The sequence below is a fragment of the Melozone crissalis genome, unplaced genomic scaffold (assembly GCF_028551555.1).
Source record: "Melozone crissalis strain CALT ecotype California unplaced genomic scaffold, PUWL_Pcris_2 ptg000036l_1, whole genome shotgun sequence".
In the NCBI taxonomy this organism is placed as follows: domain Eukaryota; kingdom Metazoa; phylum Chordata; class Aves; order Passeriformes; family Passerellidae; genus Melozone; species Melozone crissalis.
In genome coordinates, this window is record NW_026535814.1 from 15578274 (window position 1) to 15605476 (window position 27203).

Genomic DNA, 27203 nt, shown 5'->3' on the forward strand with positions numbered 1-27203 from the left:
AGGGTGGGGAGAGCACATCTGGAGTGAATGTAAAGGCCCTGTTCAGAGGGGAGGCATGAGTTTGCATGTGGTGATCCTTAGCCCACTGGAGAAGAGTGTTGCAGAACGTGATCAGCTTTTTCCTCTGACGCACAAGCAGAGTAAAAACGTGCCCCCTCCTAAAGTAAGAGGAGCTGTTCTGGGGGTTGCATGATAGTTTTGTCACACCAGAAAATGATATATATGCGAAGAGCAGGGTACAGCACAAGGCATGCCTTACCTTTGCTGTTGCCATCGGGTCCCCGGAGGATCGTGCACTCCTCGATGTTGCCAAACGCCTCGAATAGCCTGCGCACATCGTCTTCCGACTGCTGCTTATTGAGCATGCCCACAAAGAGTTTTCTGTCTTCTGGAACAAAATAAAGAGATGCTTACCATATTTCAGGAGGGCTGTGAAAGCCAAGATGGCTCAGTACCACATGCAACACAGTCACTTCACCGAGGTGACACACCTCAGAAGCTGATAGTCTTTTCGGGTGACTGGCTCGAAAAAACTTAACAGCTTCTGACTTCACATGAGTACTTGGAAATAATCCGACAAATTTTGGAAAAACCAAACCACCAAACAACAAACAAAAAAATGGTTTGGTTGTTTATAAAATCTTTATCTGCCTCTTAAAACCTAGGCACCAAAGTCTTCCAAATCAACTTCTTCTGATCAATTTTTGCAGTCAGTTTGCAGTAACTGAAATGACAACATTGCTCAGACTGCAATCCAAGAGGAATGTGATAAATATAGTATATTGGAACCAAGTCCAAATGAAAAATAACATGAGTTAGTAGCCCTCGCAATACTAAATAAGTTGCAGGAAAAAAATGTTAAACATAAGCTTTTTAAAATCAGGATATAACGGAAGTCACAGCCTGTAAACTGGAGATTTGTCATTCATGCCCACTCAGAGACATGTATCCACAAGTTTGGATGAGATTTTTAATATATTTATAAAGTTCATTTGAAATAAGCCCAAAGCTTTTGAAACTTAAATTGTTTTTTAAATATAAAGTTAACTTATACGATTGTTAATATATGAGATAGCTCAGGCAGGTGGTATTTCATGCCAAAGCAGGATGTTTTCTGCTAGTGGATAATTGTATTTTGAACAAGGATGCTCAGTGTGACCCAGCGCTGGGCACTCACAGGATCAAACGTGTCCTGGGCTGCACCCAGAGCCCCGTGGGCAGCAGGGCAGGGAGGGGATTCTGCCCCTCTGCTCTGCTCTGCTGAGACCCACCTGGAGCACTGCATCCAGCCCTGGGCTCCCAGCACAGGAACCACAGGGACCTGCTGGAGCCAGCACAGAGCAGGAATTGGAACTGGATGATCTTCAGGGCCCCTCCCAACCCAAATGATTCTATGATTTATACTTGGCCTTAAACCAAGTTTGGGGATCTCCATGGGACACCTCCAGAAAATAATGGTGAAAAAAATAAGATTGTCAGAAGGATCTCAGAGGGGGCTGAATGATGCCTCTCGATCAGGTTTCTGTTCAAAGACTACTACCATTACACCCAGAAAAAAAGGAAATTTACATAGTTTACATCGTGTATGTAAACAGGCCATTTGCACATGATTCATAAATGTCTTATTTATGATTCATTAAACAGTATGTAAATGTGTGAACCAAGAGGGTTTTTTCAAAGCACATTACACAGCAGATGTAACTAATTTGAATAAATATATGTAAATATCGAAATAATTTTTTAAAATTTAATTTATTTTTTTTAGTGCACAGGTTAACCTAAAGCTGAACAAAACACTGGTTTGCAATAACCCTTTTCTGGCTGACTAATTGGGCAATTCATGTCACTTTTGTTCACTGAGAAATCACTGGAGTAGGCAATCTGTTCTGCTTCAAACCAGTGTTTGATCAAAATTCCCCTCTCCAAGATGCACCTGCACATTGGCAAATTACTTTACAGCCTTGGATGTGAATAATTTTTCATGCAGTGGCTATTGAATGAGGATATTAGGAGCTTTCAACCCTGCAGTCGAGTTATCCACGGCAACGAAAAGTGTTCTGCCCACAGAAAAGCAGGAATTATGTTGCCTTCAGCTAGGTTGCTGAACTGGTAGGAAAAATAGGTTTAGGGAGATACAGGTACACCTCTGATAGGTGAGAAAAACAGAAATAGCCTTCTGATAGACCTGTTAAAGTAAAGAATATTCCTACTTTATGTTGGAATTTATTATGCAGAATGGTGTTTGGAGGTCTTTGCTGGCAACAGAAAGGTCAGATTGTAGTGGTGCACAGAGCCCCACCTAGCACCACACAGTTTGTAGGTTGTCCCCGCCTCACAAGAAGGTGGTTTGGACATGTGAAAGGCTTGTTTTCCCAATGGCCTAAGTGTCCTGCAAAAGAGACTCCAAGACGTGAGGTACAAGCCTCGGAGAAGCAGCTGGTGAAGTTCATGGTGTGCACTGGGGAGCACCTTTCAGTCTAGGGCATTATAGAGCCTTAGGAAAGGAGTCCAGTGCAAAGTCCAAAGGTTTCCCAGGTGCTGGAAGAAAACCTGCCTAGCAAACAGGACCAGCTTCCTGCAAGATATTTTAGGAAGGGGGCAGATGAGCTGGAAGGAGCTAGGAACATGATTGACAAAAGGTTTTGTCTAGAAACTTTGTGCCTGTTAAATGCTTCCAGCACAACAGAAGAGCCTTATATTGTACTTTATACAGCTTCCCCTGTTTCAAATAAGCTGCATCAGCAAAAGCACTCTTCTAGCTGTGTAACTGTTTTCACCAGACTTTTTGCTAATATAAATGTATCATTAAAAAAAAAAAAAAAAAAATCACATCCCTCCTCTGTCAGCAAAACTCTCTAGTGTGGAACTGGCCTGAAACTGCCTTGTCTGGTCTAGTTTATGCAAAGCTGAAACCAGGTCTTTTAGGAACTGCTCAAATTATTATTTTTACATCCCCCACCCCACAACTTTGCGGTGCACTGGGTCTGCAGTAGCTGGCAGGTGATGTGGTGCTTTGGTGAGCTGCCCATGGGATGGGCATCTGACCATCAGGGGCAGGCTCTGCCAAAGGGGGGGATCACCTTCCCCAGGAGCTGCTGCTGCTCCAGGGCAGATGGTGTGAAGGGGATCCCCATGGACAGCCACTGCTTGGACATCACCTCCAACCCCATCTCCAAACCAGCACCCTGCCTCCCTCCTGAAAAACATCACCCTGTGTAGTCAGGGGAATCGTTTGTTATATCTGCCATCTCAGAACTCTGCACAATCACACTCTAGACTGATAAAAAATGAGTTGATTTAACAAGTTTTTTTACTTTCAGTAGTTTCTATAACAAAGTGCTGCATTTGCCTCTCACATCCCAACTCTTTCAGGGAACTCAACACTGTGTTTTAACAACACTCATCACATATCCTGAGTAGAAAAAGAGAGGGAAGAGCTCAGCAGAAGGGATCATTCAATGTGTTCCAGGTCTTGACTAATGAGTTTTTCCTCTAATGGTCTTTTATGAGCCTCTTACACCATGGGCATCATCATACACTAGTCTTCCACATCCTGGACAAAATACTGGTATGCCAAGCTCCACAAAAACTTGTTTTTTAAATATGTCAAAAAAGGGCCATGAGTTTGCAAGAATAAAATGAAGAGGTGTGACGGTGTTCACAGGATTTCTTGGATGAGGGAAGACACGAGGATCTGACTCCATGTTTCAGAAGGCTTGATTTATTATTTTATAATATACATTACATTAAAAGTATACTAAAAGAATAGAAGAAAGGATTTCATCAGAAGGCTAGTTAGGAAAAGAATATTAAGGAATGATAACAAAGGTTTGTGGCTTGGCTCTCTGTCCGAGCTAGCTAGGCTGTGACTGGCCATTAATTACAAACATTTAACATGGGCCAATCAAAGATCTACTTGTTGCATTCCACAGCAGCAGATAACCAATGTTTACATTTTGTTCCTGAGGCCTCTCAGCTTCTCAGGAGAAAAAATCCTAAGAAAAAGATTTTTCATAAAAGATGTCTGCGACTAAGAGGGGATGTGCTGATGTCATCAAGGTGGGTCTTGACCACATGTGCACACCACTGGTGCTCCTCACCAGGTGTTTCCAGTGTCCTCTAGTGAGATTTGAGGGTGCTACATCCTACAAAACTCTGAGTCTTAGGCTGCACACAAGACTTGGACAGCTCTAGATGATGCTGTCCCTAAGCTCTTCCTGCCTGTAGGGCCTGTCTCTACCAAAAATAATCCATGTATATCACCATCCTGAGTCACATGCTTCCTTCTTTTTCAGTGAGATGTTGTTCCCACTACACGTGTCTCAGGCTCCACACCTAAATTTCAGAGCACTGGGCAGACTCAGTCCCCTATCTCCTCCACTGCCAGGCTCAGTGCTCAATGCCATTTCAGACTGTGGCACTGTGGGGCAAAAAAATCTTCTGAGCAGACTTCCTAAGACATGGGTCCCAGACCAAAGTGAACACTCAGTCAAGGAGAACAGAAGTATCACTGTCCAGGGCAGAAGAGAAAGATGAAAAGTGGCCAGGAATGAGCCCATGATCTGGGATGTCCCCAGCATGAGCTGTGGACATGACCTTGTGCTCCAGCCTAAACTGGTCTGTGGCCACAGAGAGGCAGCTGTACCTTGCAGCACCACACAGGCTTGCTCAATGGAGAAAGACACCCAGGAGGAGCATCCTCCATCTCCTCCCCATGAGGGGAATGAAGACAGTGACCTTACTCAGCATGTCTAAGAACAGATGTGATGAAAGAGGCCTATTCCATGTAGCCTCCTCAAGGCCACACATCTGTGTATCAAGTATTCATTCATATCTGGGCATCTTCCCTTTGGTTTTGTGAGGAACAACCTGTACAAATTTCTGTCTATTGCATTCTCCCAAGTCACAATTTCGGTTTCTATCTCATCTGAGGACTCCCCACTAACCTTGCTGCAGCAACATCTCTAAAACTGGCACCACTATGAGCAGTGCAACATTGCAACTGAATATGGTATCCATGTGAGCCTCTTCTCCTCATGTTTTTGTCTTCCCTCATTATTGTACACTCCATTATCAGTCTTTTTCTACAAGCTGAATCCATTGTGCCCCCTTTGCCATGGAAATGTCCAAACATGGCTAGATATTTATGTGTGTGCTGGCACAAAGGAGAGGTTTTTGCTGGTTAATTCTGATAATACTGAAAATTAGGTTCTGCTCAGGTCTGCCCCATTTTGCCATAAATAAATCATAGCAGTGACAGAAGGTAGCACTCCAAGATCCTCGCAGGAGGACAAGAAGGGAGAGAAAGACCACTGCAATGGCAAATCAGAGTTCCCAGAGATGTCCCTGTGGTCACATTTCCAATACCCCTGTGGAACCAGGCTTCCCTCTTCTTGACCACTCTGCCAGGAGTCGAGGCTCGTGTCTGTCAGGAAAAGTTGGCTGCGAGGTAGTGGTGAAGAAATGCAACTTGTATAAACATAAAACATCTACAGACCTCCCTGCAGTGTTTATATGCAGCCTTGGCACCTTCCCCGGTGCAAATAGGGGTTAAATTATTCCCTGTTCTACTTATATTTAAATGTTATGTTTCCATGATGAGTGTAAGGCAGAGGTGTCAGATGGGCCCGGGCGAAGGAGGTGGCGCACGTGAAAGGTGAAATAACAGAGTGCTGCAAACCAAGTGCTGAAAGGAGATGGAAAGGGGGGACACTGGAGCGAGGGGGAGAGGGGGGAGGACGGGCACTAATTAAAGAGACAGAAGGGACAATGAGATGCAGGATGTTTGACCCTCCGTGGAGCAAGAGGACAAGAACAAGAATCACAGCAATTGTGGAGGGACTGGGGGAAAATTAGGGTCACTCACAGGGAGACATGACACAGGATTGTGTTTATCCAGATAGCTCTCGCTAATGTATGTGTGTGGGTGGGGGTACATTTAGATAAGAGTATATAAATACACTTGTGTTCTTGTATTCCTCATGCGAAACAAAGAGGTTGAATCCTTGTATCAGGAAAGCACAAACCGGCTTTACCATCTAGAACTTCCGAGGCCTCGGAAATAAAGAGGGACAGATTCACCATCTCTGTGTCCCAGGCTAATTTGTATAGCTAATAACTATTTGTGCCTGCTGCTGTTCCTCTCCTTTCCAAACATGCTTGCACACACAGAGGCAGAGCAGCTGCAGTGCCTTGGTGCTGACACTGGGAAGGAGTTTAAGTTTATCTCCTTGGTACCATGACACAACAAACAGGCAACTAGAGAAGTTTTCTATGCAGATGTGGGTAAGAAGAAAAGCTGGTGCACAGGACCAAGTGGCACATTTAACAGACAGAATGCAGGAAGCAGAGGTGATATTGCTTGCCCACTCTCCTGATTTGTCCTTGGCAGAGAAGGAAGAGGAGATAGCACTGAGAGTGTTCCTGACATGCACAGAATCAGGGTGGTTTGGGCTGGGAGGGACCTTTAAAGGGTCCACTTGCCTCTGCAAGTGAGGAGGGACGTGCTCAGCTAGAGCAGGTTGCTCAGAGACTTGCCCAACAGATCTTGAAAGTTTTCAGGAATGAGAAACTCCCCTATGCCAGAGTTTCACCAACTTCTTGGTGTACAAATATTCCTTGTATCTAGAGTGAATGTGCTCTTTTTTGTTTGATAAGCAGCAGCCCTTATCCTATTGGTACTGGCGATATTCAGAAGTCTATCCCCACATCTCATAAGCATACTAAAGTATTTAAAGACCCCAATAAGGTCTGCCTGAAGTCTTCTCTTCTCTCAGCCTGTCCTCATAGCAGAGGTGCTCCAGCCCCCTGTGTGCAGCCTCCTCTGGATACTCCACAACAGCTCCACACCCTTATTATGGCAGGGGCCCCAGAGCTGGGTGTAGCAGTGTCAAAAATACAAAAACAGCCTCACAAAAAATGGAATAGAGAGACAGAACCACCTGCCTCAACTTTCCTTTGATGCAGCTCAGGACAAGGCTGGTTTTGGGCTACAGGACCCCATTGCTGACTCATGTCCAGCCTTTCATCCCCTAGAACTCCCAACAGTGGAATCAGGCATTTGCCAAAGTCACAGTGGTGAAAAAGAGCTATAGACCTGGGTTTCTTTCAGATGATCATGACCAAGGAACCCTCCACAGGCCCAAGAAGAAAGAAGGAGCTTGGGAGAAGAAGGATAGGCTGCAGATGCCCTGAATATTATGAAAGTCTGGTTTGGGTGCTGAACTCAAATCTGCAAGCTCAGACCTGTCATTCTCTTGAGCCAGAGTGCCCCAACACTCCCCTTAACCTGTGCTAATCAGGTGATCAATAGGCTAAAAGCAGGGCATTTCCCAGGGCCTGGGTTTCACACTCCTATTGCCATTTTCACAGCAGTCCTACAGCTAGGTGATGATGATTACCACCCTTTCCACAGGGGAAGTGATTATGAATACTGTTGTAGCTAATTGTAAATTAGCTAATTATCTTCTCCGTAGTACCTTGCTGGAAAATACATGAACCTTGTAAAATAGAGGTGCTTCAAAAATTAGGATGAGGGAAAAATCCAACAAGATTCAGAAACCCGAACAACAGAAGCATTGTGCTACCTAACTCCAAAGAATAGCAAACAAAGCCTCCTTCCACCTGCAGCTCCTATTGGGCCCCTTTTCCCTTCTCCTCCCCATATCAAACAACACCCTCAAGGGGGTAATTCTGCTGCAGGCTTTAAAATGTTTGCTGAGTTCACCTCTTCCTTGCAGCTGCGTGTTGCGGGGCATCCCTAATCACATCTTAGCAGGACTGATTTCTTTGCGCTGATCTGTCCCCCTCCTCCCTCCCTGGTTTGGTTTTACTTAACAGATCCTTTATATCCCATACGTTAGCAGATATGATTGCACAGCTGCTAGTCTCCAACTGCTGGAGACAGAGGCTTTGAGACACCCGGGCTAGAGAGAATAACACTAATCTGAACAGCTGTGTGATGGGGACAAGCGCAAATGAATATAAGCCCAGGTGTGGGAGTGTAATTCTCCCGTGCAAAGAAGGAAGCTTCATCCCACAGGTGCGCTACTCTCCACTGTTGCATGTCAAAAACTTAGTTTGAAGGATTTCTCTTACTTAATTGCTTGGCTGCACTCTGAGCCATGACTTGGACATGGATCCTGTAAACAGAGTAAAAGAGCAGCTGAACAAGAAACACAGGGTCTGTCTGATTCTGTTTGCTGTCTCTGGCAACAGCCAGTTTGGATGCCTAGGGAAGAGTAAAAGAATGGGGAATTTTGTTGATCCCCCCAAATATTTTCCTAGAATTCAGTGCTCTGCAATTCAGGGAATTCTGAAGTCTGCAGTGTGGTGGTTTTGTTTTTGTTTGTTTGTTTTGGTTTGGTTTTTTGGTTTGGTTTTTTACTTTTTTTTTGTTTTGTTTTTGTTTTGTTTTTTCATATGTAGTAGTTTCTGAAGTGTCTCTCTTTGATGTAATTGTTCAGTGGACTTTTGAACCCGTGTGTGCTTGCGAGCATCCAGCACATCCTGCAGCAAGACATTCTCCAGCTTAAGCACACACTGAGTCAGGAACTTCCTTCTGCTTATTTTCAACATGCCACAAACAATTTTCACTAGATAGAACCGAGATTTTGCTTTGGGAAAGAGTGGAAATCATTCTTGATCCAGTTATGGAAGACTGAATATCCATGAGGATATTCAGGAGCTTGGCTGAAGCTCTTTTCTGTATGTTTCAGACTGGTTTTTGGGACTCCTGAGTCCCATCTTAAGCTGTGCTTTGGAAACTAGGGAAAGCAAACCACTTTTCTGTTAGAGTGATTTATTATTCCTGGTACCAAAGAGATGGATGACTGTGCAGTTACTGTTATTAAATTCTTATATCTCTGCCACGGACAGTGGCCTCAATGGAAATATGGGCTACGTAAGTTACCCAGTGAAAAAGGCAGCCTCAGTTTCCCCATCTGCAAAAAGAATAATTTGGTGTTTGCAGCTGGCAAAACTGGGCATTGGTTAGGTTTGCCCTACTCCAGGAGCACAGGTAGCCTGGCAGAAATAGTGAAATGTACCTGGCAGGCTGGGAGTCAGGACTACAGCTGAACCCTGCAATGGCTTCTATCAGATTTAAGCAGCTGGAGCTTTCCCTACTCCTTTTCACACAAGAGTGTGAGGGTAAGTCAAGGCAGGGTTTAGTCCTCAATAAAAGTCTACTTTGGTAAATTTCAATGGCTGTGAATTTGAAGTTATCTTACGGGGAGAGATTTTCATGTCCTGCAGTAGTGTGACCCCTAAAGACAGTGACACCCTGACCAAGGTGCTCGTGTCCAAGAGAACACAGGTTTTGGCTGCTGTTGGCCCTGTGAGAAACTGGAAAGGAAATTAACTTGTTGCCAGATGTTGAACCTAATGTCTAAGATGATGTTTTTTGGTTAAACATGACTAGGCCTATTCTCTTCTTTCAGTGTCCCAGTCTATGTTACAGTCCTTCCTTCCTGAGAGAATGCCTGTTGTACAGGGAATTGGGAGAGGTCCTTGATGTGCAGCAGCTGTAAACCCCATCCAGGTATTGTCTGGGAGAGCAAGGGTAGGAGCAGGATGGAAAAAGTGCAGAGCCATGATGAACAATGGAAGGAGATGGAGGGGACTGTTCAGAGCAGGAGGGTGGGTGTGGTTTGGGTTTGGCTGGTCTGTGCTGCAGGAGCAACACCCTCTGTGCACCAGCACTGAAGTGAAGCCCAACCACAAACTGGGAGCCTCATCTGGGCAGCTGAGATGAAAACACACTCAGGGTTCCTCTGTGCACATGGAACTTTGGCCATGGGCTAAACAAACCCTGCCATGAAGACATAGCCTAAAAGATCCCAGCAGCAGACTCTTCTTGTACAGCTGCAAATATTATAACCCCAAGACAAATATCTGTAGTTCTGACTTGCTGAACAGCACCATCACAAGTGTCCATTGCCAAGATTGCCTGTGCAGATTCCCTGTGCAGATCTCAAGTGACAGGTTTTATGGTGTTTGATATTGAGCTGGGAAAACAACTTGAAAAGATCCATTTTATTTGTAGCCCTTGCTTTGGAAAGCTGCTGGTGAGAAAAACCTGAAACCCCATGCCAGGCAAAGCATAAAGCCTGTGCCTCTGAACTGTGCCTCACTGCTCATGATTCTTCTTAGTCGTTGTCTGAAACACACAACTGGAATATTTTTGAGAATTGTTCCTGAGGCATTGCCTTTTAGGAAAAGACTTGGGAGTCAGAATCTGGTCTTTCTAAACTCATCCTATAGCCTAAACACACACTTTCTTTTCACAATCCTGCCACAACAGGAAAAATATCTGAATTTAAATCAACCTTTCAATCATGAAAAAAAGGTAAAATTAGACCTCTTTCCATAGCTGTTGGCAGCCTGTTCTTACAGTTCCCATTTCCCAGGAACAACCCTGGAAACATTCTTGGGAGAAAGCACCTAAGGAGACCCAGCATGGAAGAATGGATGTGCCCAGCTGTGCTATGACTAAACTTCACAGGAATTTGCATGACTGTTTAGGCTCCTTCCTCTTGTGAATCCACAAATATTATCTTGGCGCAGTTTGATGGATTTCCAGAAGAAAAAGGAGATAAAGGAGAAGACTGTCTTGTACTATCAAATGACACCTCAAATGAACACTGATTTATGCCTTCGCACTCATCTTTCAGAGGCAGCTCAGATTTGAATACCACTCCTATTGCCTTTGGTTCTGGGGAATTTTACAGATCTTAATTCCTATGTGTAACATCCCCTTTTCACTCTGTGGCCACACAAGGTTGAGGCTGAGCCTGAGGGGCCATTTGGTTTTCACACCCATTCAGAGCAAGGCTTAGAAGCTTCTTGACAAACTCCGCAGGGTCAGTGGTGTCAAGACTGGTATGTCAGGAAAATAAGTTTCAGTTCCTAAACTCATCTCACTGGTGACCTGTCGAAGCTTTGAAACCCTTTCCAGAAGCCTAGAAGGCCAAGACATTAATCTGTGGTAGCACTCCAGCCTTGAGCACCGAGGACTATTGAAACAGTGTGGGCATGGGCAGGAAGGGGGGTGGGAAGGACATATTTTCTCTTGCAGGAGCTGGGACGACATTTCAGATCAAATTAAACTTCAGTTTTTAAAGACTTCAGTGGAGGTAATTGAAAGACTTCCTCACAATTGCCTGAACCTAAGTGTTATCTCTCTTTTCCTCTGTATATCATCCCTTTTCCCCCAAGCCTGAGACAGCCCCGCACGGACACAGCCTCCTTAATATTAAAGACGGTGATTAAATGGGATTCGCCAAAAGACAAAGGGCTGAAAACCTGCCAATTGTTAATCCCTCCTTTGCTGTGCTTAAAAATTCCATTTTCTTCATTTGAAGAAAGGAGGGGGGGAAGAAAAGAGAATTATACGTCTATGTCTAATTTAAATTCTGGTGTCGCGGGTCCTGTTCCCTTCTCCCTCTCTTGACGTCTGAATATATTCCTTTATTACCATTATTACAGCTTTCTGATTGCATTAAAATTCATCCACACGCTTCTCTCCACATTCCACTTTTCTTTTGCCAGTTTTTTTGCTAATTCCCTTTTTCTCTCTCCCCTTTTCTCCCCACTTTCAAATTATACAGAATGTCATTAAAGATCTCCACAAAATGCCTCAACTCCCTTCTCTATTGCTTTTATAAACTTCCTGGCTTTTTTTCCCTCTCCATGCCCTCATCTACAAACAAAGAAAATGAAGAAAAGGCAAAGGAAAACAACAATAATAAAAGAATCCAAGCAGCACATCTCAGAGGTCTCAATAACACCTTTCCTACTTCATACAGCTCTTAGCCTAATGTTCACTTCAGTTATGAAGCTGCATTTCACACAGAAGTTTTGTGCATTACTTGTTTGATGCTGTACCTGGAATCCTTAGTTAAAATCAAAAGTGGAGCTTGCCAGGCTGTGTTTATGAGCATGTACAGAGATAGTCTTGCCTGTAACCGCAAGCAGAAAAATAAAATTGGGGGGGAAAAAACCAATTTTGTCCCGCTTTATGGAGCAAGAGCTGTAAGGGCTTGCTTGTGGATGTGAGCAGTGGAGCTGGGCATGCAGTGCATGTGGCCAGTTGCAGGTGAAGAGTACAAGACCTGAACCTCGATAGGATCCACCCAGTTAATCCTCCAGACATCCCACTGACTGCTAGGACACCCTAAAAGTGACTTTTTTTTCCCCACAGGGCAGGTCACCTAAAAAGACAGCATAACTTTTGTTGAACCTGTTCCGCCCTAACTGGGTGGAAGTCCCATTTGTAAGATTTTATTGATAAAAATGAAGGTGAGAATGGGACTCTGCTTCTATATAGAACACACCTGCATGTGAGCAGCTGAACAATAAGGCCGAGGCACATGACGTGGTGCCAGTGTGATTAGGCTGGGGTGTCTGATCCCCCCAACCTGTCCTTGTGACTCTCCTAGCCCAGCTGGCAGGGAGAAGCTGCTATTATGAAACTTTAATGCATTCTTGCCAGTTCTTCCCAGGGTGCCTAAGTAGGTTTTTTGTTATTGTTGGTAGTTTTACGTTTGGTTGGTTTTGGGGTTTTTTTTGCTATTATTATTTTTGCTGCTGTCACCCTCAATTACACTGATATAATGAAATGACTGAAACTGGATGAAAAATGGAATTTTTTTCTATAAGAAATACTGATGTCTCAAAAAATGTACTTCCACTTTGAATTGGAGAGGCCAAAGTTCTTGTGAAACGGAAATTCTTCAGTTGTGAAATGTTACAGGGTATTGTCTCAGAGGAATAAAAAGCCTTTGTCTTAATAACCTCAAAACATAAAATATATAAAGCAGAATGGCTGTGGTTTTCAGCCAGACAAAAGAAAGTATATTTTCACACACTATATGAATTAATAAAAGACATTTCTGTCATGGGATGTTGCTGAATGCAAAAGTACTAAATTAGCTCTGAGGCGAATGAGACAGATTAGTGGTGCTTATGTCCACTCAGTGCTATAAAACATGAATATCCAGATGCAAAATCTATCTTAGTCACTAAACCTCTGTCTGCTGGAAGCCAGAGGGTGTTAGGGGGAGGATCACTCTTCATAAAAGCCATGTTCCTACTGTTTCCTACTGTTGGAACACAGGATGCTGGACTTGAGAAACCTTTGGTCTAACTCAGGATGGAAGCTAGTGGTTTAATACAATACAGACTTGAAACAAAATTAAATCAAAAAGATCCCGTTAAAATGATAGATTTGTACCTCCTGAAAAGATAACTCAATGCATTAATTAAAAAAAGAAAAGTTCCCTGGCAAAAATCTCACTGAAATGAATCTGTTCCAGGGGAATGCTTTGCCTGCTACAAAACTACACGTTGGGCTAGGCACCTGGCCTTTTGAAATACTTTGGCCAGCTTGACAAATGACCCAGGAAAAGAATGGATCTGCTTCAGGATGTCACCCAGCAGGATCTGGCTTGACTTATCCACATATTCATTTAGACTGGTACCCTAAGGTGTGTCTGAGGAGGAACATTATATTCCAGTGATGTTACACCAGTGCATGAAATAAACATTGGGGATTCAGGGTTAGAGCTGAAGCTTATTGAAGTTAATGAAAAAGAGTGCCACAGAGCCTTGCAGGCTTTGGATCAGAGTCCTGATTTGCTGAAGCACTGCTCAGATGTCCCTGCCACTGCTGGGTACTGCAGATTCTCCCTGATGCAGAACAATGTCTAACACCCATGCTAGGAGAGATCTGGTGAGGACAGGGCAGAAGGACAGCAAGAGCCTGGACTACACCCATCACACCTTTTCTGTGCCAGGGTTTGGTAGTCTGCATGTGTTTCCCTGGTTCATCCTGTTTGCTTACACTCCTTTCACCGTTCTGTTGCAGTAAGGAAAAGAAAACAAACCCCCTGTGAAATCTGCACAGGCAAAGCTCATCCTTCCTCTGAGTAGAAGACTTTCCTGCAGGTCTCACCCCAGGTTTTAAAACAGCACTGCAGAGAAGTGAAGGAATGCAGTAAAATTGGGATCAGACAGGATGCCCTGAAATGGCAGGCAGGGCTTGCAATAGAATTTATAATCAACACACTCACAGGGGAACTTTCCTTCAATGACAGTAATATTCAGCACACACTTGTCACTAAGTAAGGCCAGCTGGACTAAAAAAGAAGTTATCCATAAAGGTGGGATGTCCAGAGCCCTTTCTGGACATCCTTCAGTCACTTTTTCTCCCTGCATTTGGGCTGGTTTCAAACTCAGGGGAGACCCATCCCACGGAGCACGCTGAAGCCAAAGATTATTCCTCTTGGGGAAAGAAAGGCTTCTTTCTTTGATGTCACTTAGCATCTCCCTACAAACATTTTATTGAAGATTATTTCTTCCACCCACCTTCCCACCCCCCAGCTCTCAGCTCCGGCTGGCTTTAAATGCCACTGTCATTTCCATCCGCTGACAGAGCTCTTTAACTGCCGCGCCGAATGGCATTCGCTAAAACCAACTAATAGAAGGAAATGAGGTTAACCTTTAAGAAAGGTGAAAACGAGCCGGGTGCTATGCCAGCAGTAAAGAATTAGTTCATAAACAGCCTCCCGCTGCAGAGGCAGGCTAATGCAGGCACTGGTGCTGCTGGCAGGGCTGTGGATAGCTGGGTCTCAGGGGCGAGCGTGGTCAGGATAAGGCTCAGCACCGCCCCATCCACACAGTTTAGTCAGCCCTTCCCTGGTGAGCCTGTGGGGACAGTCCCACAGTTCTGATCCTGGCTGCTGTGGTCTGAAATCACAGCAAACAGGTGTTGGTTGTAGTGGATGTCTATGAAATATTAGTGGCTTGCATCTCCAGATCTTTTCTCCAGTATCTCCTCTCACATGCAGGAAGATGGGAGTGCTCAGGGCCAAATCCTGCCTTGTCTTTCTCCTTGCTGAGTTCCTCCTTTCCATCAGTCTTTTTTAATCTTTCCAGCTCAGCCCAATGCCACCGAGTAACCCTTACTGAATGAAGGCTCTGCTTCTGTAAAAGTAGCAGAGCTGGGTGCCCTTGACCTGTCTGAAGGACCATTATTGTCCCCATGTTTTCCTTCAGGATTAATGAATTTGTTGTCTTGCTCCACAAAAGTTAGATAAAAATCCTGGCTTTGAACCACACCTTGATCTTACATGTGTCACTCAAGCTCATACCTGAGACTCTGCTCATGGAGGAAAGCAAAAGGGAAGAGATGGGGACAAAAGACTTCTATACACCTGCAAGAGATGGACCATCTCTTTGTCTACTCAGAAGACTCGTGTCCAAGGCCAGGTTGGATTTGGATTTGGCTTTGAGCAACCTTGTCTGGCAGAAGGGTGTCCCTGCCTGTGACAACTGTGTTGAACTGGATGATGTTTTTTCTTAACAGTAGGTGAGTCTTAATAGAGGGGAATTCAATCCCTTACCAGTGTGGGCATCAGAAGGAGATGCAGCACAGTGCCATGATGGGAGCAAGACAAATATTTGTCAAGTAGTTTTTTACTGACAGTGCTCTGCTTCATCTAATTTTAATTAGACCAGAGAGCCTGAAGGATGCATATACTACTAACTGTATCAACAACAACTGGCAGTATAAGATGGAGTCCATATGAAGTTTGTCTCCAGTTTTCAGTCAGTTTGTATAGATGCATCTCTGTTTTTTCACTGAAGTGCTCTGAAGTTGGTCTTTCATTTCAGCCCTGCACAGTGCTGCCCATACTATTGCTTTTCTCTTGCCATGGCACATTATCCATGTCAAAAGTGTTTGAAAGAGAATGTGATACACCTGGACCAAATGATTAGTAAGCATAGATCTAGAAAGCTTCCTGAAACAAGATCTTACTAGGTATAAATCAAGATTACAGACATACACCATGCAGTGATAGAATTATTTGTCCCACTAACACAGCTAAGGCAAGATCAGCAAATATAAAAAACTGTTATCCCATTCATACTAATGGGATAAATTAATTGATTAATTCAGGGTAAAGTCCAAGTCTCAGAAAGGTGTTTCTAACCACTAGAGCTTCACTGTCCATATAGTAAAAAATGACCCTCCAAAGGCTGTTTCCACCTCAGATTTCATCATTACTAATAATGCTTTTTGGCTAATAATGTTTTTTGGGGTGTGTGGAGAAAGGAGGGCTGTGCAAGCCAGATCTGAACCTGGCTCTGGTCCCTATTACTGCAACAGTACTGTAACTATGCTAAGGGGAGTCATCTCTTCCCTTCATCAGCAGCCAGGACTCAGAGAAACACAGAGAGAGGCAGAGAGCGAAGGTGCTGTTTTATAGCGAGCCTTTTCTGAGCCTGAGAGCTCGCTGCACTATTATTTTCCCTTTTCCCCTCATTTCAGGCCTTTTTTTTTGTGTTTCATGTTTGGCCCTCGGCAGGCTGAGAGACGTGCTGACAAGTTGTAGCTCTCACTCGGCTTGGCGAGGGCTTTGCTCTCTGTGTGCGTGGCACAGACTCGCTTCCTCTCTCGCAATGTGACAGCGAGCGATAACACTGACACGGGCAGCCAGTGCCACGCTCCCCGTGCTAAAGACCCTCTTCAGTGATCTGCAGCACCAGTCAGCCAGCAGAGATGGCCATGGCACTGGGGAAAATACAGTGGTGGCGAGCTCCTCCTTGCTCCCCAAACCCCGTTAACCCCTGGCTAGTCAGAGGCTCACACGCCTGATCGTTCTAAATGGATTTTTAGGGGTCTGGGCTCTCCCCCTCCGTACCTGAGATGCCCACAGAGCTGCCCCAGGGGGCTGGACCACTGTGCTGGAGCCATCCTGGTGCTGCCCCGCAGCCATCCCCACAGGCTGTGTTTTGGCTAAAATGTGTGTCCTGGTGAGGGGCCAACTCTTACTAGGAGGACAACAGGCAGAGTGAGTGACAGCATCATCGCTTGCATCCTCTTGTGACAGGAGCCTGTCTCTGACTTCTCGCTTTAGTATGTTTGGCATCGTGTTCAAATTAGAAATGTTTCAGAGAAAAGTACAGTCTCTCTCCAGGTGATTAAAGTGCTCTTTCGTATACAGCCTATTTTTCCCAGAAAAGATACTTCCATAAAGGCCCAAGTCTCTTGGAGTTCTCTCAGGCAAGGATGGGCACAACTTTTCATACCTGGCACTTAGAGACATGTGTTTCATTTAAACAGGTTTTTTAAAAAAACTATTGCAGTTTTTAAAGGATGAATGCCAGGCTTGGATCAGTTTTCTGAAGTACTCTCTCCACCAGTGTCATCTACTAAAAATCACCTTTGTCCTTCAGGTTCTTTGTTTATATAGCAAGAAGCCTGCTAGATGGTTTTGCCCACCACCATGCTGGGAGATGATGTTGTCTTCCCCACTTGTGCTAGCCACTTTTCTACACCTTTGCCTAGGTACTTTTCAAGGTTGCTGTCTCATGAAATGCAACCCCTCATTCTTTAGGCCTGTTTTGCAGCCCTATTCCACCCTGAGTCAACTTAGATTTGGCTCGGCAGAAACACACACATAATGTCTCAGCCAGCCAAAGCTTGTTCAGACTGACCTAAGTGACTTAGATGACTCTGTATCAGAGCTCTGTCCTTACAATTTTCCATTCTGTGTTATCCACAGATTTTATCAGCCGGGATATTTAATTCCACATCATTCATGACAATGCTGACTAGCGTCAGAGCTGGCTACTGATCCGTGCAGAGCCCTGCTGCAAACACCCTCACTCTATCATGGTTTCTCTTTGACAACTGCATTTTGAGATTTGTCCATTACCCACTTCTTAATCCATTTAATGTCCACCCTCTTGAACACTGTGCTCAGCAAGAACTACCAGGAAGTTCCAATTCTAGAGAACCTTTGCAGCTCAAGATAACTTATACTGATAAGGAAAACTCAATCAGTCAGTTTTGCCATGGGGGAAGATAGGATCTCAAAGACACATAGCCCCTCTCCTTCCTTCCCTTGCCTCTGGCATTGTTCCTTCTCCCAGCTTGAACAGCAGGACTTCACCTCTGCTGCAGCACCATCCTCTCTAACAACAGTCTTTAAGTAATACTACATTTTCCTTTCTCCAGATATTGCTATAGAAGTTGGGCACATACCTCAGTTATTTCTGTTCTTTGCTCTTGATTATTGCAGCATATTTTTAATGGCTGGTTCACTGGCAGGTTGTGTTTGCTGTGCGGGTGTAGATGTTATCTTTGCAAATACAGTGACTCAACTACCCTAAGAAGGACCCTCTTCTTCTTTATTATATTCTTGCCACTACTATGTCTGTGCCACCCTGGGATTAAATACCCCCTTGCAAGCTACTCCCACAGAGATTGTGAGAGCTGGAGAGACCAGCAAATAAGGGAAACCAAAGGCATAATTCCTAAGAGTGTTTCATATAACAAGAAACACAGGACAGTTTTTTCCTTTCTCCATGTCAATATGCTTTTTTCTTTTCTGGGAGCAAAAGTAATTCTACTGTATGCACTCAGAGACCTCCCTGCGCAGTAAAGCAATGTAAAGGCAATAGGGTTCTCATCATTCAGTTTCCCTGAACTTTTCTTTGAGTTGGAAACAAAGCCCAGGTCCCAGTTGGGATGACATTTATTTAGCATATGTAATGTTAACCAAAATATGTCAGGGAACATGAATTGAGTCCTGCTTTGTCTTTTTCACTGTTTCATTATTGTCTTCCACTCTCTCTTTTTTTGACCTGTTCCAGCCATGTTGTCCCAGACTGAGGAAGATCTAGCCCTGGGTGGTTTGGTGGTCCTTGGTCTTACAGACAGATACTTGTCCTGTCTTTTTTTTCAGGCAGTAGCTCACACCTTATGTAAGTGGAAGCTAGGACCCAGAGAGCAGTAGCTTGAAGGATTTGGTGCAGGCTTTCCTGAATTTTAACAAAAACACTGAAAATTTGCCCATCAATAACCCACTCATGAGTAAGATACAACAGTTTGTCCCCAGGTCTCTAAGGATTCACCTCACATTCAAGACACAGCCTTTTATCTTCCTGTTTTTGCTGTTAGATGTGAGAGTAGTTCTGGGCAAACCTCTTTGTTTTCATTTTTTTTTCATCTCTTCACCTGCAATCCAGAGGAGTTTTGGGCTTGATTGTTTTGATACCCAATTCTGAAAGAATATGCTACCACAGCAATGATGGCAGACTTAATGAAGGTCTAACATAATCATTCAAACACTGCCTAAGTATAGTAGGTGGTGGTGTTGGCCCAGATTCAGGCTTGGGGTGACACAGAAGTTAAACAGACACACAACCTGGAATAGACTCTGGGGATTGTGAGCGCTTGCCTTACAGCACAACCCCACAAAAATCATGATCCTTTCCTCTGGACTTTTCTACAGCATTTTTCAGAAGACTAGTCCATAATCCTGACTTCAGAGAGCTTTGCACAGGCTGCCTAAATTATATTAAAGCGCAAGATTTGTAGTTCAGTTCACTCAGAAAAATCGTGTGTCTGGGTGTTTGCATATGGATGCATGCAGCGTGTGGGAGTGATTCTCTAAATAGGAGGCGAAGTGCCTATCACAGAGAATAGACTTTAAAAGGGTTTTCTGAGCTGTGAGTGAGAAACCAAAGCTGGGAAGAAAAAATAAAGCAAAAAGACAACCTTACCACTACCACCAGCAACTCAAATTAAAAAGCAATTGTGTGTGTAAGGAAAAGGAAGATTTGGAAATATAGGGATAAATGACATTAGTTGTGAAAGCCTCCCCCACTCCTGTCCCCAAGTGATAAGGAAATGAGCTGGATGCCAAGGGAACTTCAGGTTGGATTCAGGAGAAGGAAACATTTTCAGGTCAAACTTTGTTTATGATGTTAGCTCGGGTTCCAACATCAAATGACATTGGGCAAAGGTGCCACTGTCATCACTTCCCAAACCTGTGTGTCCCCACAACATGATGGAGGTGTGGACAGATACCCATGGGCAGGTGACCCTTTCATGCCTTCCCCTCCACAAACGCTACCACCAAAGTGCCACCCATCCTCTGGTTTTTGTGCTGTCCAGGGTTGTCCATCCCAAGATCCTACCACTGCCTTCCAAGGAGCAAACCTTCAGGAGGGCTTAGAAATGAGGAGAAACTGCTCTTCTCCAGGGGAGCATGGGCTACCTGGGATCCTGGCAGGAATCTCCACTGTCCTGGTTCACTGTTTTGGAGGAGCCTGGCAGTCAGTGCTACCAGATTCTGGGCATCTGAGGGAGCTGGCATTTGTCAATCAGTGCTGATCAAAGTGAGAGGGACCCGACCAAAGGTGTGCCAGCAGGAGTGGCGGGTACCTAGCATGGGCACAGGCAAGGTGAGGCCAGAGACTTTGTGAGAGTTTATTTCCCTTGTCTGTGCTGGAGATGTGGTCATTGCCTAATCTCCACTCCCACCACCCAGTGAGTCCTCAGAAATCTCTGCATGGTGCCAGACCCAGCCCAGCACCGAGCCCTGCCTTGGAGGTGTTGGCAGGATGGGCACTGCTGCTGATTTGCTTCCTCGCTGCTGTTTGGGCAAGCAGCAAGGTAGGAAAGGGGGGATGATTGAAAGGAGTGGGAGAGAAGACGAAAGGGGGAAGAAAAGATAATAAGAAAGCCCCCACTGCCCTCTGCTATTGTGCTGTTCACTAGAAGACTCCCTACAGAATTACGCTGTCGTCTTGCAGGAAAGCATGTAATAACTGAAAATACAGTGTCAAAAGGAATTTTTCAGTCTTTGACAGCTCATAAATTACAGTTCGTTGACTTCTTCCTGTGTCTAGATTTAAATTAATAGGCAAGCAGATATATATTTCTTTTGCTCCTTTCTCCTGAGCAGTAGCAGTTGTGGAAGTGACGAGGTTTCTTGTGTCTCTATCTCCCCTTTCCCTGCCTTCCTTCCTTACAATCAGTCTCACCCTGATGCAGGACAGACCCTTCTCTGGGACCCCAGGGTATGGCACAGCAGTCCTCCCAACACTGCCTCTCCCCAGCACACAAGTGGGACTGCAAAGGCAAAAAGCGCTCTGTTCCCTGCAGCAAATGGTCACTTTTTAAAATCAAACCCCTTCAGAGGGGATATTTGGTGGGAAATAGTCACAGGTGGTAAAGATCAGAGAAGCTCAAGTAAGTAAGTTGTGGCTGTGGCATCCAAAGTGAAAACAAGCAAAAAATAATAGGCCTGCCTTCTAAATAAATCAAAGTGAGATGAGATGGCCATAGATGAAAAAAAAACTGCATTGCCCTTTCCATGGAAATGTAGGTGCTCACCTGTAGTGAGAATAATGGTGACTATGAGGATGGATGGGTGGATGGATGGATGGATGGATGGATGGATGGATGGATGGATGGAAGGAAGGAATAGCAAACAGACTAGACAGGAGATCATTGCTGCAGAAAGTACTCATGGTCTAAAGGAATTGCATCCCACCTTCCTTGAATTTTTGGATGCTCCATGGTAAGCCTGCTGGGTCTGAGCAGCCCCAGTATTTTGCTGCTGGGAGAAATGATCTGGGAAGTTGGAAGCTTGCACACCACTAACGATGCCCTGGTGAACAGGAGTGCTCAGCAGTGGAGCTGTTTGGTGCCACATCAAAGCACGGTGGGGAGCTGCTATGCTGCACAGGACCCCTTGTTCCTTTGCATGGTGTCACATTTATGAGTTTCAGGCAGGACAGCCTGAGGTCTGCCTGTGATGTTGCTCTGCAGGTGCAAGGAGGTCAGCCTGCATCAGTGATGGCTGTGAAATTCCTTGGAGGGTGTGGATTGGCACCACGTAGGCAGTGAAATGCGTCAAGTGTTTTGGGTCCAGCGGTTTGAAAATGTCTCGTGTTAAAAAGAGGTTATTAATAGTATTAATGGTTCCTGCTACACGCTGTAGTCTGTAGCTGCCTAAGGAGCTGGGGTGAGTACTGGGATGTGCTTGGCAGCTCCTGGGAAAGAGCAGCCCAGGACAAGAATGTTTTTTGGGAGGGTGGCAATGACTCAGAGCTGGGGGCTGAACATTTTCCTTACTTGCCAAAGCAACACAAAGAAACGGAGTGAAAAGTGCGGAGCCAGAAGGAACACAGGTCCTGTCTGCCCTGACAGGGGTGTGTGAAGGGACAAGTGTGACAATCACACATTTGAATCATCTGAAAGGTCCTGGTGCTTTCACCACTGGCTGTGTTCACACGGGCTCTGTGGTCACGTCCCTCTGAGGAGGCAGCTCCTCGTGAAGCCCTGGGTGTTCAGCCACCTCTTGGCCCAGCACTCCCTGTGGGATGCCCTTTGCGGTGGGGCTTGGAGGGCTCAGAAGGTGGAAAGGAAACTGAGGGGCTCTGTGGGCACGAGCAGAGTGCAGGAATGGAAGAGTAGGAGAGACAGCAGTCCCAGGTGTTTGCCCTGCAGGGAGCTCTCTCTGTGTGCAGTGGCACAGGGAGGTTTTTTATTGACCAACTTCACCATGAAGCGACCACTCTTTGTGGTATTGGGAGAGATCTCCAGGTGCTCATGCTATCAGCTCGAGTGCAGTGACTGCAGTGATGCAGGAGGGACAGAAACCCTATTTCAGCTCATGCGGGAGAGAAGTAACCTAATTAGTACTGAAGGGTTCTCATTCTGCAGTTGCTTAAGGCCTGAGTTTGCCTCCTTAGAGGGGGATGGTGTTTGGGTATGGTGACGTCTTGAATGGGGATACTTCTGGCACTAGGTGCTTATTATCTGTGACTCAATTCAAGAAAACCTGTTCTGAGGAAGTCACTTATTTGTGATGCCTCATTCAAAGGGGTGTGGAATACCCCAGGAATTGTGACCCTGCTTAGGGAGGTGTGGGGTGGGTGTGTGGGACAAGTGTTGCCATTTGCAGTTTAGGTGACAATTTGTGCAGCGATGGAGAGCCATCAGTCTCTCTCAGTCTGACACATACCTGTATCAGCACTATTTCAACTGGAGTTGCTATAAAAAGAGTGTAAATTAGTCTCAAATGAGAAAATGAATTCTTCAACATATTTTCACAAACCCACAGAGGGCCCTTTTCCATGGCTCCCAGTCTGCCACAGACCAGTGTAACACTGGTTTCAGCCCATGGACACCACCACCAAAGGGACAGCCAGCCTATGCCAGTTTGCACTAATTTCAGCTCCTAAATGTTTCCCACAGCTTCTTGCTCCTTCCCCTCACTTGGACAGTCTAACCTGTTCTTCCCCTGCAGCTCTGCCTGCCATACTCTGATGAATACTTGTTGCAATCCCCATCTTTATGATTTGCAAAACAGCATTTTGCAGAGGACACAAAGGCAGAAGTGACAGAGAAATAAGGCAACCTTTCAATCCATTTATCAAAGTCCTTGAATTTCCCATTTCAAGGAAACAATCAGAAATAGGGAGCATAAAAATTGAATATGAATTCCAGGGCATTTTAAATAAATGGAAAGGTTAACAGCAAAGCCAGTTCTCCTTGATGATAATAAGATAAAATCAGTCGTGAGACCTGTTGATCCCGAATGGATCTTATTTATTAGGAAGAAGTAATTGAATGTACTGATAGAGGAAAACCACAGAAACATAATGTTTATTAATTTCCTTTTTATTGCTGTGTTACCTGTGGATGTTTGGTTTTGCAAAGTGCAAAAAATGGGTCCAATATGCTGTAGCCAAGAGAGACCCACTTAAGAACACTCAGTGGGTCAGTCTACATTAAGCCATGAGCTGCATTGCCCTGGAAAAGGCATCATTAGGCACAAATGAACCACTCCAGCCTCTCATGGAGATGGGAACAGGTACTGTAAGCACCAGGCAGGAACATCACAACCAGGCTTGAGAGCTAAGAAGTCATGGTTCCTGATTTACTGCTGCCCATTTGGCTGTCTCCTGGCTAAAAGAGAAGTTTTCATGATAGTTGTCTGGCATAATTATTTTCAGGCATAGAAATATTTAAATAATGAAGGTCAGAGGTGTGATTTTTTGAGCTGAGAGCTCATGTATTTAGGTGTTTACAGTGCAAGTGTCAGAATGATGTCTCATCTTCAGGCTCAATGAACCAAAGAGACCTTTGGGAGGTCATATTCTCCCATGTCTGTGAAATCTGTGAGGTTTCCTGTGTCTTAGTCCAGGAAGTTTGATGCAGTCTCTTCTAAGGAAAATGGTGCTGGACAACAAGGCCACGGGTCCAATCTCCTGCTCATTAAATGTTAAAGATCCAAGATAAAATGAGGAATAGATGGAATGAGCCCAGACTTCTTTGGGAGAGGGAACTGGTTAAATGCAAGGCATACAATTAATTTCCCCCCAGGGAATTTGCAAAGGAGCCTATGAGGAATGTGGTCTATTTCAGGAATAGTTGAGTAACAAACTTTTTTCCTGTGCAGCAAATCTCAGGTGCTTTTTATTATTGTTTTTCTGTAATTTTGATCACTCAGAGACAAATGTCACCACTTTTTTCACTGTCTCCAGCAATGATCTCCAGGAGCATCACAGTTACTTGGAATCACGTTTCTCTTTCTTTCCATTTGTCTATCCTTCTCCTAATTTCCCTTGCTAACCTGCACCATTAATGTGTTTCCCCTCCTGGCTGCCAGTGTTGGAGGTGGTCCTGGCTGTGCTCTGCTCCTTATGAGAATGGATGATGATGCCTTCAGTGCCAAAACTGACTGTGCCTGCCTGTGACAGCCTTGGCCAGGCAGCTGGAAAATGAAGGAGTGGAGGAGCCCTTGCTCCTGTCTGTCCTTTGGTTTCAGGCCCTCTGGGTCAGGCCCACAGGAGGCTGTGGGGTGGATTATACTGCCTGTCTCATGGCTAAGCAGAGGACTGCCATGCCCAGGGTGCACAGTCTGACATCTCTCAACATCACGAAATGTACTAATTGGGGGTTTTTTTGGCTCGTTTTTTTTTTTTTTTTATTTAATGGTACTCTAGGACACTGAACCTGCATTTTGATCAGAGGCTGATGAGTTAAGGATATGGGGAATTAGGCTCAGCTGGGCTTCTCTGCCATGGGCTACAATAGCTTATTATAGTCTGTACAGTATTTCCAGCAAAATGCTTTGAAATCTCAGAGCACCTTCTGTGTGAGGGACAGGGAACTCTTTACCATCAAGGAGGCAATGTGGGAAAGAAAGCGGGAAGCTTTTAACCCCTGTCACTCATCTGTCTGCTTCTCAAACCAAGGCTCAGAAAATCTCCCCCTCTAGCTGATGGGATGCCTTTGCCACGACATCGTCCTGACAGCTCCACTCTCCCACCCCATCCCCTGCCCCCACACTGGAACACCCATTTTCATGTGCTTGTGAGTGTGTGCTTGTGTGTGCGCAGGGTATGGGTGCATTTAAACACAAGCACTTCGAGTAAAATCTTACACCACCTACTCAGCATCCCTTGGATAATCAAGTAATAAAAACCCAAACAAACAATGGCCCAACAATCTCCACCTCCCCAGCTTGTCCTGAGGTCCCAGTCTTAATTCTAACCTAATTCTGACCCCTTGCTTTCCCTGCCCTGCCTTGCAGAACAAGTTGTTTGCCTTGGCATGCAGTGCAGACAGGTTTTCAGTGCTGGATTTTGTTCTGCAAGGACTAGGCTGTTCTGGGACTTGGGAAGAGACAAATTATCCATCACGCAGGATGAAAGCCAATGTCTAATTCAGGAAAACTGGCAAGGAACTGGTTTGGTGTGAGGCTATCTTAAAACTGCCTTCTGCTTCTACTAGAGCACCTGGTGCTTCTGAAAGCTTGATTGAAAACAGGCTAAAAAATTCAGTTTCTGTTTTCTTTATCCAGTGTTGCTCTAACTGTTTCACATAATTGCATGCATTTATTTCCCCTCTGAGATGCTTCTACTACCTAACCATGCACACATGACCTGAAAAGGGGTCTGATTCTGTTAGGGGTGGTGACTCTGGGGTTCATGCCCAGCAAAGGACAAGACAGCAATATCTGCATGCCAGGGAAATGCAAAGCCAGACACCTGTGCATGTCATTTGGCAGGAGATGCCTAAAAGCACAGAGTGTAGTAAGGTGTGATTAAAGGAGGAAAAGGAGTCCTAGAAAGAAAGAGAGCAAGGAAGGGAAAAAGAAAAGAATGAACGTGATGAGGGAATGATTGCACCTCTCAATCCTGCATTTCTCTTTCAGTACAGTGACGAGAGACAAGAAGAAACATGTGTGTCTGGTGATGTGGACATACAGAGCCAGGTCAGAGAACAGCTGGGTTTTTCATCCTCCTTTTTGTGTGCTGGCTCAGGGTAGGGGTCTGCAGGGCTGAGGGCAAGTCTTGGGCAACAGAAGAAACTCCTGTGTTTCCCTAAATCTAGCACTCTGATGGCTGTGCAAAAGAGGTGATATCTTCTATTAAGAAAGTATTAGGGAGAAATTCTTTATTGTGAGGCTGTTGAGACACTGGCACAGGTTGCCTGGAAAGGCTGGGGATGTCACCTTGGATGGGGCCTGAAGCAACCTGATGTAGTGGAAGCTGTCTCTGCCCAGGGCAGTGGGGTTGAACTGGAGGATCTTTAAGGGCCATTCCAACCTGAAATATTCTATGATTCTAGTAAACTAGAAAACCTCCTTTCTTTCAAGGAAGTAAAGAATAGGCAGGCTATTTTGAAACACACTGATTTTCTATGTTTTCCCTCAATTTCAGAGACAGCTCCACAGGGATCCCTGAAAAGAGAATCCAGGGTTTTTAGAGAGGTTCCTGGAGGGCACTGATGCAACACCTATGCAGCAGCGTCCAAGCACATGTTTTTATAACTCCACACAGGGCTGTGAGTGGGAACATGCTCCTTTACTTATGGGGAATAGTTCCAGGTGAGCTGATCCTGTACCTCTTGTGCCACATCCTTTCACCATGGGCAAAGGCTTCTGCCATCCTGTAAAGGCACTGGGGGGTTTTGTGCACGTTGCAGCAACGTGCTCTCCATCCAACAGACCCATCCCATTGCTCCAGGGTCTCGGAGGGTCAGAAGCAATTAGCATAGTCCTTCCCACCTCCCCCGGGGGCAGGATTGGGTGTAATGCAGCCCAGGCCTGATCCTGGCGCGCGGCATCATCGGCGGTGACACAGCTGGGCCCCTGATGAGATGTGGGCTGACATGTGTCAGGGAGCATCACGCCATGCTTCCCTCGGTGCCCAGCTGGATTGTGGGAGTCACAAAAGCAGGCAGGGGGCCTGTAAACATTTCCTAATGTGGCATTTAAGACAAAAAAGAGTGAGTTGAGGCAGAGCAAGGCAAATTAATGTAGAGTGACAACTGCCTTAAGGAAGATCAGATGTCCAGAGGAAAATCAAAAGAATTCTTCTCTCAA

At 45.1% G+C, this 27203-nt stretch overlaps 1 protein-coding gene across 14 annotated transcripts in view; it reads right to left on the reverse strand.

The window, feature by feature from the left end:
- CELF4 (CUGBP Elav-like family member 4) overlaps positions 1-27203 on the reverse strand; it is a 713118-nt gene that overhangs the window by 118295 nt on the left and 567620 nt on the right. For 10 of the 14 annotated variants that reach the window (XR_008483560.1, XM_054283218.1, XM_054283228.1 and 7 more), the window contains exon 4: positions 260-388. Coding sequence is in view for 13 of the 14 variants with exons in the window: in XM_054283218.1 (XP_054139193.1) it covers positions 260-388 (129 nt within the window). In the remaining variant the exon portion in view is untranslated. The remainder of the gene's footprint in view (positions 1-259; positions 389-27203) is intronic. The other 4 variants (XM_054283229.1, XM_054283227.1, XM_054283219.1 and 1 more) reach the window with 1 other exon arrangement.